General features: G+C 32.3%; 1 protein-coding gene across 4 annotated transcripts in view; it reads right to left on the minus strand.

Moving 5' to 3' along the window:
* Window positions 1-21,376, minus strand: part of PTPRZ1 (protein tyrosine phosphatase receptor type Z1) — a 246,362-nt gene that overhangs the window by 61,201 nt on the left and 163,785 nt on the right. For 2 of the 4 annotated variants that reach the window (XM_051963556.1, XM_051963555.1), the window contains exons 10-12: window positions 20,201-20,327; window positions 10,764-10,807; window positions 395-3,929 (exon numbers count right to left, since the gene is read on the minus strand). In XM_051963556.1, the coding sequence (XP_051819516.1) occupies window positions 395-3,929; window positions 10,764-10,807; window positions 20,201-20,327 (3,706 nt within the window). The remainder of the gene's footprint in view (window positions 1-394; window positions 3,930-10,763; window positions 10,808-20,200; window positions 20,328-21,376) is intronic. The other 2 variants (XM_051963557.1, XM_051963558.1) reach the window with 1 other exon arrangement.

Raw genomic sequence — 21,376 nt, forward strand, 5'->3', positions numbered from 1 at the left:
TAATGAATATTGATATTGTTAATTAGTTGAAATTATTTTGAATCATATCCCATAATGCCCAGCTTATTTCATAGAGTATGAAATGTTGAGAAAGGATTGCTTAAATTAAATAATTTAAGCTATTTTGGGCAAATGAAGATAATAAAAAAGCTCTGATTATTTTTTAAATATAAAGATCATATTCTGAAAACTAAAGAATGTTAGATAATAAAAACAATAACAAAGTGCTACTTTGACACTTTTGTCTCAAACCCAATTTGTAATTTGTCTTGAAAATATATCAGATTATCCTTCTTTCTGTAACATACAATGGCTCTAGTCTATCAGTAGAAGGAAAATAACACAGCTAAATGTTGTATGAAGTTACAACACCGAAATTGATTCATAAACTAACCTGCCTCGGAAATGTTGAAGACAGATTGACCATTAGTAACAGATGTAGCTGATGCCTGTGGTGATCGAGGGGTTAATTCTGAGTCACCTGCTTGCTGGGTCCCTTCAGTGTCTCTCTCATTTAGATCAGGAAAACTGAAATCTGTTGAAGTCTCATTATCATTAAAACTATCTGAGGTACTTTGACCAGAGCCACTCTCTTCATCACTTGTAAAAATAGACAAAGACTTAGATTCTGAGGTATCAGAAAATTGGGTATAACCAGTCTGAATAGAATTTCCCACTGTTGTTGCATCATTGTGTTTTGGGGGTATCCTGTTTATTGATGTGAAATGTTCATGACTTCTCTCCATGTCAGGGTTTAGCTGACTATCTGAGACTGAACCTGTTGTTTTCATTTCTTCTTCAGATTTCTCCAACGGCAAATACGGGATTAGATTACTCTGATCCACAAAATTGTTCCCTTGAGCATCTGAATCATCTACTACCTTTTCCTGAGATTCTCTATATGGAATACACGAGATACAATTTTTTACAGATATACCATCATCATAGTCATCAATTTCATCACTATCATCCTTATCATCATTACCATGACCACCGCCAACTACAAAATTAGCAACAGACCTGGTACCCAAGGTTAACTCAGGAGTTGTTTGGGAGGGAACTAAGAACCCAGCTATAGTTTTAGTGCCTTCAGTGGTAGGAGAGGCAGCTGTAACTGAGACATATGCATTTGGGAAAGGAAGAGCAATGTGATCAATATATTTATGCGTATTGGAAGCAATCAATGTTATAGCAGCTGAAATACCATCAGTAAGGGAACTAATTGTGTTATAGTTAGGAAATTCATTGGAAGAAATGGGCTTGCTTATATGAGAACTTGGCAGTGTATCAGTGGAGAAGTCAGGAGTTGCAACTGCAGGTTCAACTGTGGGAGAAAATGCACTGGTAATCCCCACATCAGTAGACTGAAACCAGCCATCATTACTATACACAGAAGGCTCAACTTGGTGTGATATTTCACTTTTAAGTAAAATGGCTGTGACATATTTCTCATTTGCATGAGAAATGGTTAAACCTTGAAGCGAAGCAGTGGATAGGCTAGAGGTAGGTGATAATACATCAGCAACTGGTACAGAGGTAGAATGCTGCATGTTTTTACTCGAAGCAGAATCAGATGCCATTGGATGCAATATTGAAGAAGAATTTTTATCAACCATGGAGGTTTCAAGCAATATTGGATCACTAGGCACAGCTGGGACAGTTTTAAGCAGAGTGCCAACATCAGAGGACTGAAAGGAAGTTTGCAGCAAGGCTTCATTGCTTAGGGAAGAGGAGGCCTCAAAAAACAATGGCTGTGTTGGAGACAACATTTCACTAGAAGCAGCAGCAGAGAAAGCTTGCTCTGAGATTGCACTAAACATAAGCAAAGTGTCGCCAAAAGCTGGAGATGTAGCATGCAAAGATTGTACTGAAAAGTGATTTTCAGAAATGTGACTAATTTCAGGACCAAAAATCTTAGGACTGGGAAGAGAAAGAGACACTGGAAAGATTCCCTCTATATCAGAAACAGGAACTGAAGTTTCCTGTAAAGATACATTTGGTTTAATTACACTGTCATTAGATGTAGGGAGTTTGGACAGCATCGTACTCTCAGAATGGTAAACTGTTTCATTAAAAGAGGAAATCTGCTGTACTGTCTCATCTCCATCACTTTTATGAAGCAGCTTATTAACATCACTAAACACAGATGTTGTATATGTAAATTCATTTATGGAAACAGGTGAAGTAATGTTAAGTGCTGTCAAGCCATCTGTGTCAGGCAAAAGGAACTCTCTACCAGAGTATGCTCCAGACCAATCCGTGTCACTATCAAGACCCTTTGTAAGCTCCTGGAAAGATTCAGTTTGGGCTATAACAGTAGGCTTAAGCATCAGTACTTTGTTATGGCTGCTAAATAAGGAACCCTGGTGAATGGAATCATGCACAGATACTGTAGCATCATAGGAAGCAGGAAAAGTCTGGAGGGAGGCTTTATCAGGCAAAGCATAAGCAAGTTCAGATATTGTAGAAAGTACATGCATCTTTAAATCACTGCTGGATGGTTCGACTTGAGAAAGCATACGTGTTTTATTAAGGGCACCCAATTCATTAGCAAGTACAGATGTCTCTGAAGTAGCTTGAGCAGTCTGATGTGACATCACATCAGAATATTGATCAAGACTGGGTTGTAATAATGAATCAACCTCAGCCACTGGCGAAGAAGCATGCAGGGACACTTTATCACTGGCAACAGCTGGAGGAACTTGTGGAAAGATTTGAGAGACTGTATACAGATGGTGAAACACTTCACTACTGAAGGAAGCAGAGGAATATGGAAGCAAAGGTACATCATCATAGGAAGACAAAGTGGATTCAAATGACACACCGACACTGGGAAATACAGGTGTAGCATGCAAGGTCAGATCACTACCTGAAGCAGCAGGGAGAGTAGTGTCGAGCATTTGATTTTCAGACAACAAAGGGGTGACTAGAGGAAACACTTCACTACTGTAGGAAGGTTGGAGAGGTATCTCACCATTGTATCCTGGCTGAGTTGTCTGAGAGAGTATATCACTGGCAGCAGAAGCAGATTCGTGGTGGCCAGAGGTCGGAGAGAAAGAATGAGGTGTTACCTCAGTAGGGAAGTAAGCAAAAGTGGAATAAGGGGGCATTTCCAAATCCACAGCTGATGTATCCTGGGACACTAATGGGCCGATGGAAGAAGACATTGTAGCGGCTGCTGATTCCTTATTAACTGTATCAGTAGAACTAGTTTGAGATAACTTCTTATCTAATGTATCATCAGGATTAGTTGCCAAATCTGTCATATTATGTAACCATACATTTCCATCAAGGGAAGAACTCTTCAAGGATTCTTCAGAATCAGATGAATTTGAATCTTTGGAAGTATTTTTGGTGTATCCTGGAAGAAGGACATCATAGGAAATGACATATCCATGAGACACATTCTCTGATACAAATGGCACAGCTGAAGTTGCAGGAACAGATCCTGAAGAATCATCACCACCAGATTCAAACTGAAAGTTGGTTAATAAACTATCTTCTTCACGACTATCAGTTGACGTTTCTTGGAATTCATATATTAAGATAGGTGAAGAATCTGAAGTTTCAGAGGAACTAATTTGTGAGAAGTGACGAGTAGTTTTAGAACCATCATTTGGAGATAATGAAGTTGTTTCTACAACATCAGTAATATTCTGAGAAATCCAAGAAATATCTTTCTCTTGGGCTGATAATTCAGTCACTGGTTGGTAAGTACTGTAAAAGATCATATTATGGCCATCCCCCTCTTCAGAGAATTCACTCTCTTCTGTTAAATACTTATTGGTTTGGGCAATATTGGGCTTTGTCCTCATTTGTTCTCTTTTGAAGTTTGATGCAGTAGTAACTTGGGGTTCCTTTCTTGTGACACTAGGTGTACTTGGATTTACTGCAGTTTCTGGTTCCATCTCTTCCTCATCATCTTCTTCCTATAAAAAAGTAATCAAAAATTCAAACTTTTAAAAAGAATACCTAGAAAATAAGAGAAAAACAGTAAATAATAATATATCCATACACTTTGCTGTGAAATATTTATTTACTATGTGATTTCAGTTAATGACTTCATATTTATAAACTACCATCATAGTGAGGTTTTGACTTAATAAATTTTATATAATGGACTTCCTTTTAATTGAAGAAACTAAATTAATGAACACCACAGTTTTTAAGAAAGATGGCATTTGATTATATTAGCTGAGGGTGTTCTTTAATAAAATATAAATTTATTTTATCTCCATGATTCTAGTAGCAAGTAAAGAAGTAATTAATTAAGTGAACCATGAGATGTCAAATAAACTATTTACTTCTGGACATAATATTATTATAAATCAATGTTGGCTTGTATTTGTGTCAGAATTAGGCATTAAGTTATGGGGTAACAAAACAATTTTTATCAGGAAACCTATAAAGCAGTGGTGTCAAACTCAAATAGAAATGGGGACCATTAAACTTTGTATAAGGATCCACTCAGGATGCATGCATATTGACTTAAAAACTACAAATTAACATTATATATAGTCTATCTTTGTTTTATTATTTTCCAATTACATTTCAATCTGGGTTAGGTTACAGGGCCTGAGGACTGTCTTCAACAAAATCTGATTTAGAATATCAATGTGGTACCTAAACTGAGGTTCTAAAGATGATTTATGAGAACATACCTCAAGTCACCTAGATACATATGGGGATCATGAATGCCAAAGCCTAGACTCTGTTGTGATTGAAGAGGGGGATTTCTGCCTGAAAGTTGATAAAATGTCCCAAAACACTTTGTGCTCTTGTAGTAGATTCATATTGTGAATCTAAACTTATGTGATCCAAAAAAACAAATAAATAAATAAATAAATTAAGGTATATTTTTATTACCCAGACTCATGGCATCAGGTATCTGCATGCCAAATAATGTATAAATCTTGATATTTTACGGTTTCTAATAACTTTGAAATAGATGCCTTGGTCATAAAACTGAAAGAAAGAGTTGACCTGGTGGCAGTAAAATCTTAAGTTTGACAAAGGGATTGGATGCTAATTTGACCAATATATATACAAACACACAAAGAGATGCATTCTATTAGGAGTGTTGTACAATACTAGACTTAGGGCATGGTTACCTAGGTTCAAGCTTAGCTTCAGATATTTACTACTTTTTTGTCCTTAACACTATCTACTCCACAAGGCTTTTATTCTAAAGTTTGGGGAACCTTGAAATTCTATATGAATTAATTTGTTCAAAAAGTAAGTTTGTTAACCTAATTACCAATGAAATATGCATAGTAAAAAGTGTTGACAATATTTTTTTCTTAGATATTTGTGGCAATACTAAAGTCCTATTCTAAGGCTTCATCCTCTTCACAGAATTAAAATAGGATTTTGGAATTATGCCAGCAGAGAATAAGTATTAATACAGCCATATATGTACTGTATGGCTCATTAAAGTTTCAGAATCACAAATTTTAGAGAATTTCATAATAGAATGTACCATAGTAGGACTAACTTTTTGATCATATTTGAATATGTGGAGGAATTCCAATCTCTATTTGAGACAAATAGAGATTCTTAAAGAGCTGATATAAATGTTAACTTTACCAGTAAAGGCATTCTGTTTTGGAATCAAAATTATAAAAATACAGAACCTCAGAAATTGTTTAGGGTAACCTTCTTCCAAAAGCAAAAATACCTTCAATAATATTGGTAAATGAACACATGTAGTCGTAGGGATATCACTACCTTTCAAAGTAGCTTCATTTAATTTTTGCCTAACTCTAAATGTCAGAAAGTTTCAAAACCTTCCACTCTCTACCATCATCCTTTCTATCCAGGATAATGTACTTTACACTTTGGTCAAACTAGATTATATGCTATCCATTTTATGTATCCCAATTGTGTGTGTGTGTGTGTGTGTGTGTGTGTATGACAAATAGGGGAATAAAGTCACTGCTTAAATATCTCCAGTGAAGTGGGTACCTACTTCTTCCCAAGGCAGGCCAGTGAGCTGTACTTTTGCTTAGTTCTAACTGTAAAAATATTTTCCTTACATTAATTCTAAATTTATTTCTTTATCATTCCCATCCAGAACCTAGTTCTGTTCTCTGGGATGAGATAGAACAAGTCTAATGATGTTTCTTTGTGACACTCTACAAATAGATGAAGAGAAATGTCATATATTTCTCAAGTCTTTTCTTCTCCAAGCTACATATCCCTTCTTCCTTCAATTTATTTTCACATTATGCAATTGCAAGATTCTTACCCATGTTTGTTCTCTTCCAGATTTTCTCTAGTTTATCAATGTTCTTTCTGAAATGTGGTGGCCAGACCTGAATGAAATATACCAGAGGAAAGGTATACCCTTTCTCTCAAGTTCCCAGATTTCTCAAGGCAATAATAGACCCTTTCTCACTTGGGCCTTGTATAGCACTTTCCTCCATTTTTATTTACTTGCATATCATTTTATATTACAGGTATCTATGTATTCTGTGTTATTTTTCTATTAGACTGTGAGTTCAGTAAGGGGCAGGGACTATCTTATTTGTTAATCTCAAAGAAATTCAGATTTCATCTGTCCAGCATAGAATATAGGGTATTTGTTGCTTTTCTTGATTTGGAACCTATGCACCTATTGACACAGCATAAACTTTCATTAGTCCCTTTTAGCAGACATGTCATACTATTCAGGTGGAGTTTGTGGTCAATGAAGATCCTCAAACATTTTCATAAAAAATATTGTTAAATGAATTCTCTTCATTCCTTATTAATATAATTTAAGTTAAAAAAAGTGCCTTTATGTTACCCATTCATTAAATTTATTTTTGATTGTGTTGCTCCATGACTCCAACCTGTTGTGATCTTAAAATGGTAATTCTATCATACAAAGTATTTATCATCCCTTCCAGCTTTTTGTCCTTCACAAAGCTGACTGTCATGCCTTCTATATCTTTATATGAGTAATTGACAAAAGTATTTAACTGATCAGAGACAAGGAAAGAGCACTATGATTAGCAACAAGAACCCTATCTTTTTTTTTTGACTGCTGATAATTCAATAATCTGGTTATTTAATCAAATATAAAATTAGCTAATTTGTCAACATTCATCCATAATCATATTATTCCAATTTATCCACAAAGAAATTAAGAAATGCTCTCTTGGCTGAAATTCATAGACTCTATTTGCAATTTCCTATATGCCAGTCTAGAAAACCTATCAAATTATGAAATAAAGTGAAGTTTAGCATACTTTTTCTTTAGTAAATCAATACAGATCATATTTCCATTTTCCATTTCCTTTTATTTCCATTTCCTTTATTGGTCCTTCTATCTTATAAATAATGAAACTGTGAAGTCATCCAGATCAAGCCAGATCTGGTAGCAGAATGAAACTCACATGTTATAACAGTTGAATTCTCCTATCATTTTATTTTGTCTTGGACAGTTTTGTGCTCTATTTTAGGAAGATTATGAACCAAATTTTTTTCTAGCTAGGTGGTCTCCAGTGAAAATATGTCTCTCTTTTTTTCACGTTCACCTAGTTTCTATTCCCATTTCCATGGATTCTCATACTTGCATATCTTCTTAATATATAGTAATACTACCCTTTTTCTTCTTTTAACTATCTATTTTGTATAATTGCCACATTCTATTCATCAATCATTTTCTACCAAGTGATATGATATGTTTGTGATGAGATTGTAGTAACCTTTTGTAGTTAAAAGTAAAGTTCACTTAGTTTATTAACTCTATTCTGTGTTTTGGTGACAATCGTCTTGAAATATTCTCAATCATTTCCTATTTTGTTTCTTCTTGAGAATTAGATATTATCCTACTGCTAGAGAGTGAATTCCATAAGGATAGAGACTCTGACTTATTTTAAATGATTTTTTAATTTCAAAGTTATCTAGATATTATTTATTCAGCATTCCTCTCCTATTAATGTCTCTTCTAAGTTACATCTATTGTCTCCAAGTATTTGATTTTTCTATTTTGTTGACATATCTTTCCATTTTTTCCTCTGAAATTTCATTTCATTTTTTATTTAACCTCTTTCAGGTATATTCTTTCACATTAATGTCAAAATACGCAATTTTGACATTATATAGTTCAATAAAGGATTTTAAAAATCCTGAATAAAAGCTAAGATTTCACATCTATCTTTAACTGGAGAAGTGGGCATAATCTTCCAAAGTCATGACCTTCAACATCAAGATACAATGAAAATACCCATATATGTCCAAGTCTTTCATTTTCTTGCTCAGGATTTCAGAAATACTAGCTTGATGTCAGATTGTTCTTTCTCTATTTCTCAAAAGAATGGGGTTATAGTTATAAGTAGGTAATCCTAGTATATCTCAAATCCTGCTTTAGAAAGACATTATACCTCTCAGGTATATGGGACCTATATACAAATATCACCCTACATTTCAGGAAAATCACTAAATACCCTGATGCAACTCCTCATCTTGAATATGATAATATGACTCCTAACACTTGCTAGGATTGGTGCATTATTCTTACTTAGTTTTTCAATGAGCATAGTGTGCCATTTCTCCTTCTTCACAAAATCTGGATTTATTCTCTACTATTATATATTATATTCCAACTATCACACTCAGAATGTATATTCAATGGGATGAAACTTCTCTTTCTCCTCTCTTTTACTTTCCTTTACTCATCATCCTCTTCAATTACTTTACTTTCCTTAAATCTCATTTGAATTTTTTTTCTTCTTCCCTTCATGGATTCATCTTCAATCCCATCAAAGAGAATGGAGAGGAAATTTTCAAGTCTTTTAGCCTTCTCACAGAGAAACTAGCCCATATTTATAGCATAATTAATGCTGCAATTAATATTGTAAATCAATGCTGTAATGTATCCATCTTGGAAAGAAATACAGACATAATGAATACAAATGCAACAGTTCATACATCATGACTAGGCAGATAAATCATACATTTTCATGTGGCTTCCTCATCAAAACCACCTATTTTAATTTAATGGTTTACTTTCACGAGAGCTAATCTGCTTTGCAGTATTGCCACAAATGTTCAATAAAATATAATACTATCAAAAAAGATAGTCATACTATGCATATTGTACACATTTAATGGCATAATGTATGTAAAGTATTTTGTGAACATTTAAGTACTATATAAATATAAGCAAAAGGAAACCTTTTAAACTTACTTTTTGAGCAATTCATGACTGTATGCATGCACAGATGGGATATTGATGACTAAAAAAATGCTAATTACTGCTATAAATTTAACAAATCAAGAATTCAAGATTCTGTTTTCAGTTCCATTGTTGGCTGAAAATCCTACAATTTAATATATTAGTATTAGAATTTTATAAGATTATTTAGACCCTTACTATGAAGTACAAAAATATAAAATTATGATTTATTATGAAAATGCAAATAGTAATATTCATTAGAGAAATACTATAGCACAATGAGAAGAAGACTATCTTTGGAATCAACAAGGTCCACATTCAAGTCTTGTCCCTTGCAAATACTGATTGTGGGAGGATGAGCAAGACAGTTCAGGTCTTCAATGCTTTAAGGTAACTCTCTAAAAGTAATTTATAAATTAATTACTAGTTTTTATTTGTAGAAGGATTTCCTAACTGGTTTCATGGCATTGCAGGGGGAAAAAAATAATTTACTAGCAGGTCCCAATTGCTACAATAAAAAGAGAATATTCTAGTCCAAATAAACCAATGATTGGAATTGAGTACAATATAAACATAATGAATTTTCTGATTGTTTTGTTTTAGGAAAAAATGTCTTTTCTGAATTTTAATGAAGATATGTATTTAGATAATTGATCTCACTTTATGCCTATGAGATATGTATATTTATGAATATATATATATATATATACACACAGACACACAATTCATACCTACACCCACATATACATTCATCTATACATGCATACATATCTCTAGATCTATATTTATATGTATCTGTCTGTAATAGAAGAGAAAGTACAGAACTATATTAGGAGGAGATGCCTCATTTGGCATACCATTTGGCAAGTTCCTCTTAATCAGTGAACTCATACCCCCATTTCCTATTCCTATCTCTGTATTTCTTAAGTATTTCTCTTCCTAATTTTTAACTTAATACAAAAATTATTAGTATCGTCATGACAGCATAGTTCAGAAAATTCAAAGTGTTCTGTAAGGAAGTTGTTGGTCTGATATTATAAATTTACTAAAAGTAACACATATAATGGACAACTTGTACAAGCAATAGAAATACTCATGGCTATTTATATATAATGTGAATTTATATACTAATATATTCTTGATCACATTAGCTATTAAGGCATCTGATATACCACTGTAAAATCATCTATCTAAATAATTGTTAAGATATTATAAGCCAAAATATGTTTTCCAAATTTTAAGAAGGTATGAATTGAGAATAATAATCTAAGTTCAAAGTTAAACATTTAACTATGTTATGGCTATTTTTATATATTACAAAAATAGTTTTCTTTTTAATGCTGGTGACAGAGATATGAATAGTTCCTCAAAAAGAAGAAATGAAACCTGTAACTGTCTTTTGTAATCTGAAGTGGACCTATTCTTACTACAAATAATAACATGCACAATATTAACTGATTTCAGATAATGAAAAATGCCTTTAATTATTAGTTTAACAATTATATGAATCCTTATCCTTAACTGAAAATTTTTGTTTTTTTACATTAGATTTCTTAAAGAAAAAAGATGAACATAAAAATTGACCTTGAAAAAAATATACCTTGAATAATTCTCCTGTTTCAATGAATTCAGGAAGATCAAACTCTAAAATTAAAAAATAATAATAATAAGTATCACAACTCCCAATTCAATATTTCAATCTTTTGAGCTTATATTTTGTTTGTAAGAGGGGGTAATAATATTTAAAGACACAGAATATTTCACTATTAAAATGAAAAAGCCAAAATTTTCCATGTAAATTTCCATGTTTATATAATAATGCATTAAAAAATCATTCCCTCAAAAAAATTCCCACTCTCAGTGTGGCAAATGGATAGAAAAGGTGATGATATGAAACTGCTGTTAAGTGTATAAGAAAACCAAAAGAATATTTTTCAAGTAAATAAAAGTAAAGAATTACTTTCACCCTAAGTAATGTTTATAAAAAACTTGGTTTGTTTATGTACCAGAGCCTTACTGGATAAGTTATTCAATTAGTTATATAATTTAGCAAACCTTTTCTCTTTTCCTAAATTAAGAGAAAATTGATATTTTGCCCATTATAAGGTTTCCCAAAGTCACCATGATTATCTTAGCAACCATAAAGTAACTGAGGCCATGTTTTGAGTTCTGAACACTGAAAATTTAAGTGAATTTCAAGATTCAATACTATAAAGTATTGAAAAAGCATCCGGGTTTAAAACCTGTTTTTGACAATATATAAGCAAACTACTTAATTTCTTTGAACCTCAATAAGAAAGAAATAATAAATATGTGTGCTGTATACCTTTTAGATTGATGAAAAATAATTGTGTAAATGTGGTGTTATTCCAATTATTACTAAACCTCGGAGACAGTAAGAATGAGACCCATTTCACTTATTTTATATCAATAAAAATATACAGGTAGTACCTCTACATGCAAAATGGAACAATTAAGTTCAAAACAAGATCTTATCAGTCTATCAGAATAAATACACTTTTATTAATAGACACTCACAGAATTGACAGTTGTAAGCAAGCCATAGAACTGACAGCATTTATAAGAACATGGGAGCTAGTCCTCCTTTTTTTTTAATTGAAGAAAAGGTCATAATTGCCTAAATCATTGGGAAGCTAGTAGGCATTTCCTCATTTCTAAAGATGCCAAGAAATTGGTAGTGAATGTTATTAGTTTCTCTTTTTCAGCTTAAAGAAAAAAAACCTGTCTTGACAAAGAGGGCAATAATATAGAATTATTTTTCTCTTACTCCAAAAAGTTTTTAATAAGCATCCTGTTCTTGCTTATCCCCATCCACCCCTGCCATCATATTCTTTTACCTGTTGACCTCAAATTCCTGATCCTAGAGTGATTGTTATGACTTCGAATAATTTTCTTATTCCCTTTTCCCTTCTTTCCTTACCAAGACACTATCCTTTTTTTTTCCCCTAAAACTTTTCCAGAAGGTTTCTATCTCTTCATTTACTCCTCTCATCTTCCACCTTCTCCTCATGTTTTTATGTCTTTTTTTCTTCCTCTTCAACTTGCCTCCACTCTGGGAGGAAAAAAAATGACCAAACTCCTTTCACATCAATGTTTCTTTTAGTGATGTCATATTTCTATGCAACGTAAGATGAGAAGCTGCAACTGAATAATAGTTTACTTTGACTCCTCAGAATTTAGCACAGTGCCTTATTACAGTGTTCAGTATTTGTTGAATTGAATTGGATAATAATATTTTAAGAACAACAATATATATGTATAATTGAATAAAGTTATAAAGAATGTTTAAAATTTTCTTGAGTGACATTTTATGTATTAAACAGTCTAAAGTGAAATGCAAATTCTACTAAATATTCCAATAATAACTTTAAATTTCTAACAAAATTAGTATTGTTTATGTGTTATAAAGAAAAATGAATTACATTAATTTTCATAAAGAAATTTTACCTATTAAATAATTTTTGAAAAATATAAACATTTTTAAAAAGTTGAGAGGCTTGCAAATATGAAACAAAAAAAGTGTTCATCCTATCCCGCCCCCAGATAACATGTAGGTAGTAATATATCAATGAAGTAAATATTTTCAGTTACTTACCTGGTGCATATATTGTTCCTTGCCTTTCACTATTTCCAAAGCCATTAAACACCACCCACACCCTCCCATCCAAGAATTTATGAAGTGACAAAAATGCTTTAATTAAATATTTTTTTCTTTTGTTAACATCAGTGATGATACAACTTGGGAGTGGACTTTTAAAAAATGTTATCCTTTTAACTTCTGCACTTCTAACATATCTATGTCTTTACAAATTCCAAGGAACCTTGAAATGTGTTTTCAAAAAGAATACAATTCATTGCTCAGGTAATTTCTAAGAAGGCTTCCTAAAAAAGAATAAAGGTTTGCTGGGAAAATTACAGCAGTTAATTATTCTTATAAAATAAGCCACAGAAATAAATAATTAAGCCTCTTTAAATCAAGAATTTGATTCATATTTAAATAATTTTTAAAATTATATTTTACATTTTAACACCATTATTTAATGCTGAGTGATGTATTTGTTATATTATTAGAAAAAAAGAATAATTAATCTTACCTCTTTTTCTGATGATTCTGGGGAAAAATAAAATCATGACAACATTCCCTGGCTTCTCAACATGTTTAGAGTAAAATCTCAAAATAAGTTATTTATCAAAATATAAAAAAAAACACATTTTTGGAATACATTTTGGAAGAAATCTTTCATAGGAGAAGGGTCAAGTACCAAGGATGACAGTCAAGGGATGGCTCACCAAACTAAAACACCTCCTATTTGGAGGTCAAAGACTTGATTAGGCAGCAGTGCAGCTAGCTGGACCAAGATGAAAATGGCAATCACAGGACTGCTGATTCTGTAGTTCAGTAGATCTGCTGCTACATCATGAAGAGTAGTGACGGATTTGACTACAGAAATAACTTTGTAATATGATTTTTATGAGTATGGAAAAATGTTTATTAATGGAAATAATGCATTTTGCCATTACATTTTTAAAGTTTATATGTGGCTTTATATTCATATTGCCAATCTACACTGTGTTTTAATTACTTTGAAAGTTTTGCTAAAAGGGAAATTTACAATACAAATTATAGAGCTATATTAACTAATATTTATGACTTGATAAAAGTGATTTTCCTCAGGTAGTCCTTGAAATGTTTGACTTTTTTGTTTATAGCCATAAAAATGGGCAATATTTGGGAACTCTGGTTCCATTTTGGGTAATACACAAAGGTTTACAGCTATTTCACTGTGGTATACTTTAAGTTCAAGCTGGCTGTCAGACTAAGACAACCACATGTTGATGAGAATAAATTCCCTACAAAGCATCTAAGACAAGTTTTGTTTTACATGACCCTGTACTTTACCTCAAAAATAAGGGAACAGATTAGAATTCACAGATGCATTGGAACCACCCACCCATTCAGAGATCCTCTGCATTAGACCTTTGGGGGTTAACTTTAGGCTAAAATGAGTTCCAAAATACCATACCTGAAAAGTCTGGGACCCTGAAGTCATAACACAAGTTACAGGAATTCAAGGTAACAGCATCTTGAGACTAGATCCGACAATAATGACCTGCTAGCAGACTCTGATCTGCTAATTCTCCAGAATGTACAGATTAGCACTTATAGTAGTGTGACTTTGGCATTCCTTGGACACTATTATAATGTTATATAATGTAAATGTCACATAGGTCTCAAGTTTCCCCCACTTCAGGAGGATAAATTATAATAACTTTAGAATAATATATTTCTATAAGACACTGAATAAATAAAATTTTAATTTCTGTATCCTACATAATTCTCCTTTTGATTTGTGGCCTAACTGAAATAAAACTAAGTGTTCATTCTGATTTTGTATTTTGCTGTTTGTAAAACTGGATTTTCAAAAAAAAATTCTAACATGTTAGTAACACATCAACATTCCATAACACAAAAAGCAACACTGATGAAGGTTGGCAAGCAAGGCTTATTTAATTGTTTGAAGGTAAGCCAAATTTTACAGTGCAGAAGTTAAAAGCAAATGTTGATCGCAATGTCTTCAAACTGTGATTTTCAATAGCATTCTAAAATAAACACCAACAATATAGGGTGGTACAGTCAAGAAGGACAGATGTGGAGTGATTTAACAAAGACAATCTGTGTATACTTGCAAGCACATGTTAACAGGAACACATGGTGACCAAATACACCCATGCATTTAAATTAAACACATATAAACAAAGCTCTGAAAATATGTATTCTCTACAACCTGCTCTGTATATTCAGAATAGTTCTAAATTACACAACAACAAATTAGCAAAAGAATCTTAGTTACTAGTGAAATGAAAATGCTTATGGTTTCTGGGTTCAAATGCATCAGTTCATATGAAAACAGTAAAGAAAGAAATACATGATACCTTTTAAAAGATGGTTGACTTTCATTATATTTTTAAAAAGTTTTGCTTTTTGAAATGAAATTATGCATTCAATTTTATAATAAACTTAAATGTATAAACAATACTTAATGGACATGGAATTTGCATAAGACAACAACATATGATTAAAATGCACAAGCCCCAAACTGGCCAGACTACTCAGAAATTTAAATGTGAACTCTTCGAGGGCTGATTCTTCCACTATATATCTTTATTGAAAACAAAAGTTTTTAATGTATATGAAATCTAAGCTAGAAGGAGTAAAACAGACCAAAAATGACTTCTACTATAAAAAACACAAACCAATAAAACACAATAGTTATAATAAGGTAAAGTACTTCTATAATAATAACAGTACAATTCTATAGTGCCTTTTACAAGGTTACTGACTGAGATTAACAAAATGGAAGGTTACCAATAGCCTAAATGGCAGTATGAAGTATAAAGGGAGTTTTTAAAGCTGGAATTAACATTAGTCAGATAATCCTAAAATAAACAAATATCATAGACACTCATAACTGCTATATAATACTGCAGGGTTTAAAATTCTTATATATTTTATGGAAATAATGTTGAAAACAAGACAATTTGAAATACTACAGTGCAATGTATAATTAAAACTATTGCAGATGCTAAGGAATGTGATGCATTTTGTGCTGATGAGGTCTAAATATAATAACAATAGCTAGCATTTATATATTGCTTAGAAGTTTGCAAAGTGCAATAAGAATAGAAATACCCCAATGCTCAGTAAAGAAAGCCTTGCATTAAAGGTAACAGGATAGAAAAGGTAAGGAAAAAATCCAATTTAGTTCATAAAATTTTGGCTTTTTAGCAGGTCCCCACAAAGAATTAATCATCCAAAACACATGCCATTTCTTAAAAGTGAAATCATTTTTAGGTAAATGTTTTATAGGGAAACACACAGAGACACAAACATAGACATTAGATGATGTGTCCAAGCTACCATTTCAATATGGTGATGTTTGAAACTGTCCAGATCCTTTGAGTAAAGAATGAAGATTAAGTTGCAATATTCATAATCTTGTATGAAATAGTATTGTAGACACAAGCACAGAACTTGCCCAGGATTCAGGAATCTTGTAGCTTATTTGAGCCAATACAAACTCAGTTCAAAAGATCATTCAGAAACCACTCTTCTACAGAAAAGAAATATTTGACCTCGCTGGAGGTTTAAATGTCTAGCATGATGAACATGATATGTAAAAGCATAAACACAATCTCAATTTTTAAAAATTCTTTGAAAAAATATATATGAATTAAAATACAGTAGTCTGATAGAACTCATGACATTTAAATTAAATATATAATGAAGCAAATCTGACATACTTTAAAAACACACAAGGGAAGGAAAAATTTTACCACATGAAGAATTTATCATTTCATATCCCACTGACTTATATGATCTCCATAATACTGCTATTCGTAGTACTATTTTAGGTGGTCTAGTAAACAGAACTTTGTTAAAAATGGTTGAGTTATGACAAATTAACTTGATATACTTAATTTTAAATATTTTATACTCAAAACATTCTTATGTTAGAAAAGAATATTAAAATAAGACAATAGGAAGGATAATCATGTTCCCATGGTCATAGTTAATTATAAGAAAAGTGTAAATACAACTTCAAAAAAAATTGCTCTAATACTCTAGCAGTAACAAGGCAACAATCTTAGGTGAGAAAGCTAAGCAATAATTTGGAAGCTTGTGTATTTTAACATGTACAATGTCCGAACAAAAACACACTGTTTACTGAAGGAGTTATTGAATTAGCTAGCGTGATCACTGGAAGAATGATTAGTGAAAATGCAGTCAGTTTAAAACAAGGAAGTTATATTCTTTGCCATATGTATTTAGGAAAAACAGAGCATCTAATTTTTCCTTGACATGAATAAAACTGAAATTTGACTCTTAACAGTTTTCAATTTTCATCTAAATGAAAAAATCCATTCCAATTTCAGTGGGAATCTCATCCTTAACATATTCATTATAAAGATGACCAAAGAACAGGTAAAATTTGAATTTCACTGGTTTAACACTATACTAAGTAAAAGAAATGATCTAATTTACCTCTGTAAACATAAAATTATGCTTGCCAGCTTTGCTTTTCTTAAATAACAAACAGCAAGGGAATACAGTCATTCAATGTGCTTCAAGAACAAGTCTGCTCAGATTTTCATTTAGCAACACCATGCAAAGAAAAGCAATAACATGCAAAGAAAGTACAATTAGAAGCAAATATTAAAATGAAATTTGTTCTTGGTTGGAAGAATTCAATTAGGAAAATTTTAAGAAACAATAATAACTGCTATTTCAACCAGGGGAAAACACTCAGTTGCTTTGAAATAAAAAATTCAAAATCTATCACATGATCTTAACATCATGTATTTACTTACTACAAGATACTTTTAGGGCTAAAAAAAGAAAATTAAAATGAGAATTTCCTTTAATAACACTAAATTAAAGTCTTCACTTATACAACAACTTCTATTTGAAGACATTACATATCTCACAAACATGAATTATTACCATTATTTCAAAAAATGAAGTGCTATGGTATTATAATTAATATAATTTGCTTGATTTTTTATTGTTGTCAGTGACAGAGTCAGAAATTAATTCCATGCTCCTCAGGAATAAATTTCTGCTGATTTTAATACTAGATAATGTATCAGATCTCAAGAAAGCAAGCTGTTATCCCTCCCCACTTCCATCCCATTGATTTTTTTCTTTTCTTTCTTTTTTTTTTCTTTTCTTTTCTTTTCTTTTCTTTTCTTTTCTTTTCTTTTTTTTTTTTTTTGCTGAGGCAATTGGGGTTAAGTGACTTGCCCAGGGTCATTCAGCTAGGAAATGTTAAGTCTGAGAGCAGATTTGAATTCAGGTCCTCCTGACTTCAGGGGTAGTACTCTATCCACTGCACCACCTACCTGCCCCATCCCATTGATTTTTAAGAAGAATTTCCTTAATAATTAAGTGGACCAAAGTCATTTAAAAAAACAATATCACAATTATCTGCTCATTCCATACAAAAATATGCATTAATACTATACTGGTCTAACTTCAAGCATCAGGGACCATTTAAAGGAAATTCATTTATTAAGATGCTTTTTATGATGCTGTTTTGAAGAATAATCATATATTTGTTTAAGAATATCTTCCTGAGAATTGTCTTAATAAATAGTGACTAAGGAGTAGGCCCCATTAGGAAACTCAAGGTGTGTAATTCACACATACTTATGAAATGCAAGTGTGTTATATCTTACTAATAGGCAATAATTCCTAGCTCAAACTTAAGAGAGCTCAGTTAAACAATGAAAAGCTTTTGTGGATAACAGATGTGTAAAGATGACCCTAATTAACTAATTTGCTAACAGTTGCAGCCTATTTATTAATATATTAACTACAAGTTTTGGGATGCCATTAAAGAAAAATTTCAATGAAGTAAAAATTTAAAGTGAATTAATGACAATAAATTCCATTTCCTATCTGCCTGGGCCAATGGTCTCCAAACTTTTTTTTCTTTTTAACAATGAAACCTCATAAGTTAAAAAAAATTATGAGCATGTACTCTAAAATATCTATATCTATTAATTTGTAAAATTTAAGATAGAAATAAAAAGATGAGATAAATATAAAATCTTTAATGCTAATATTAATAGGGATTCACTAGAATTTAGTGAATATGGAAGCCCTTTGAAAGCTCTATAAATTGGAGTACTAAGAGACTTGAAGCAGGGAAATTCATTAAGAATTTATTGTATTAGTCCAGGTAACAATGAGGACCTGAACATTGGTGGTATTTATATGAGGAGAAGGAGGATGAGAATAAATATATTTTAAAGCACCTACCACTTTACAAATGTTATCTCATTTGATGTGAATGAGAAGGGATTGAAGCCAGAAAGGCTGAAGAGGTAGGAAAACCCCTCCAGGGGTTTGGAAACTTATTAGATAAGGGGTGGAATGATGCTAGCATCCACAATATAAACAGAGAAATTTATAAGAGAGTTAGGTTGCGGAAGGGGATTTGTGATATAGATGACAACTTTAACATCCTAAGTTTAGAGCTAGAAGTGTCCTTCTAATCTAAATCCCCTTATCCCCATTTTACAGATGAGATTTGTCAAATGATGCTAAATGACTTGTTCAATATGACAAAAACAGAAAAATGGGAGGGAATCTAACTTATTGGCTACTAGGCCAGCATGAAACGTCAGGGATCTGCTATCGTCTTGAGGTGACCTAAGAAACAGGGTGTGCAGATGCTGACAGGGGTGGGACAATGTTGCCTGTTGTAGGTCAAGGTTGTGTTATATATGTACTGAAAAAAATGGCTTGTGATGCGGTTATAGGGGATGAGGAATAATGGAGCAATAAAAATACAAGGAGTCATTTGGCTGTGTTGGAGACAATCTCACAATGGCTTATTAAGCAGAAGAATGATGGTCTCACCATATATTCTTTAGGATGATTCTATGACTTCTTGGTGGTATATAATGTCTACTTTGGAGACTATTGGCTTGTGCAGTGGTAACAAACCTCAATAATCCAATGCTTTTTTTAATGTGAGTTTAAGCATATATATAATCAGTCATTATTCACTAGCAGAGTTTCCTCTTTAGATCTTTCAATAATTCAGACTTGCCTTTTTAACCTCCCCCGGTTCAAATTTCCTTCTCTGGGTGAGTCTCTCTTCTCCCAGATTTCCTTTTTATCTCTGAAAAACTCTTTATTGGGTAGGGCTCCTTACCTCCCTGATTCTCATAAATCAGGTAAAGCAGGAAGGAGTGAGCAGAAAACACAGAAACGGAAGGCATTCTAAGGGAAAGCAGATCCTCCTTTATGGATAGGACTTAAAAGTTCTGTGGCTAGCTACCTGTGGATTGGAAAATGAGGGGCTACCAAATGAGTTGGAGTCAGTTATATAGAGAATATAAAATGGTGGAGGAGTTACATTTTAGACATACTTGTAACACAATTGTGTAAGGAATAACATGTTTCTTTTTAGTTAAAATGACAACTGCTCTCAAAGTAACACTTACCTGTATCATCAGAAGGCATGTCAATAACCAGTTGGTCACTGTACTTTCCATATAAACCATTAGTGCATACAGCTACAATCTGAAGAACATAACTTGTATTGGGCAGCAAATTATTTAGAATAGCACCCTAAAAGAGAAATGTTGTTTATTATATAAGCGCTCATTTTAACTCATTTTTGAACATATTAGATAGTTTTACTTTTAAAAATTTTCATGTTAGCAGTAATAGCAGCCAGCCTTTATATAGCATTTTAAGATTTGTATTTGTGTTGTAGACATATGTTAACTCATTTGATCTTCACATTTGATCTCACCCTATGAGGTAGGTGCTATCAAGTTGAGAATTATCTAGTGACTCCTTAAACACTGGTAATTTTTGAAGACAATAGAAGACTGAACTTGTGAAATTTTCTAATAGCAAAGATACCAACAATAAGTGTGTAGAAGAGTTAATGAGGGGAGGGATTCAATTTACTAAGGAGGAACAGCTAGTTCAGTTTTCTGGATAAGGCACTCATTTTCTAACACCTCCAAGTATTTATTGAATTGATATTGCACTATCCTGTCCATTCCAGGACATGGACACAATCTTTTTTTGTTTCACTATTCTAATCTTGTCAGAACATATCTGAAGTATCACATTTAATTCTGAGTGATGCAAAATTCTGGGGAGGATATTTATAATATAGATAATCATCTAAAAGTGGGTGATCAAAGATTATGAAGACTGTCAAGATCATGCTATGAGAATAGGAGGAAGGAGGAGACATTTGACCTAAAGAAGAAATGATTTGAAGAAATACAATAGTTGTCATTAAACATGAAGGATTAGATTTGTTTTGCTTGGTTCCAGAGAAGGACAAGAGATAAGAGATAGATAGATTTTGATTCCTAAAAAGTTAACATTTTCCTAAGTATTAGAGCAGGCCCAAAAGTGGAATGGAGTGCCATAAGAAGAAAGTGGTAGATTCCCCATCACTGATGGTCTATAAGCATAGGCTAGATGACCTCTTGTTTGGGAAGTTGGAAAACATATTCCTGGAAAGACATGTGTTGGATTAGATGGCCTTTAATATTCTTTCCAACTTTGAGAATTTATGATTCTAACTATAGCCTAGCTCTGGAACTTAATTTCATTTTGTCCACAGGGCAATATCCAAATGCGATATAAACCAT

Source organism: Antechinus flavipes, chromosome 5, assembly GCF_016432865.1.
Source record: "Antechinus flavipes isolate AdamAnt ecotype Samford, QLD, Australia chromosome 5, AdamAnt_v2, whole genome shotgun sequence".
Taxonomy (NCBI): domain Eukaryota; kingdom Metazoa; phylum Chordata; class Mammalia; order Dasyuromorphia; family Dasyuridae; genus Antechinus; species Antechinus flavipes.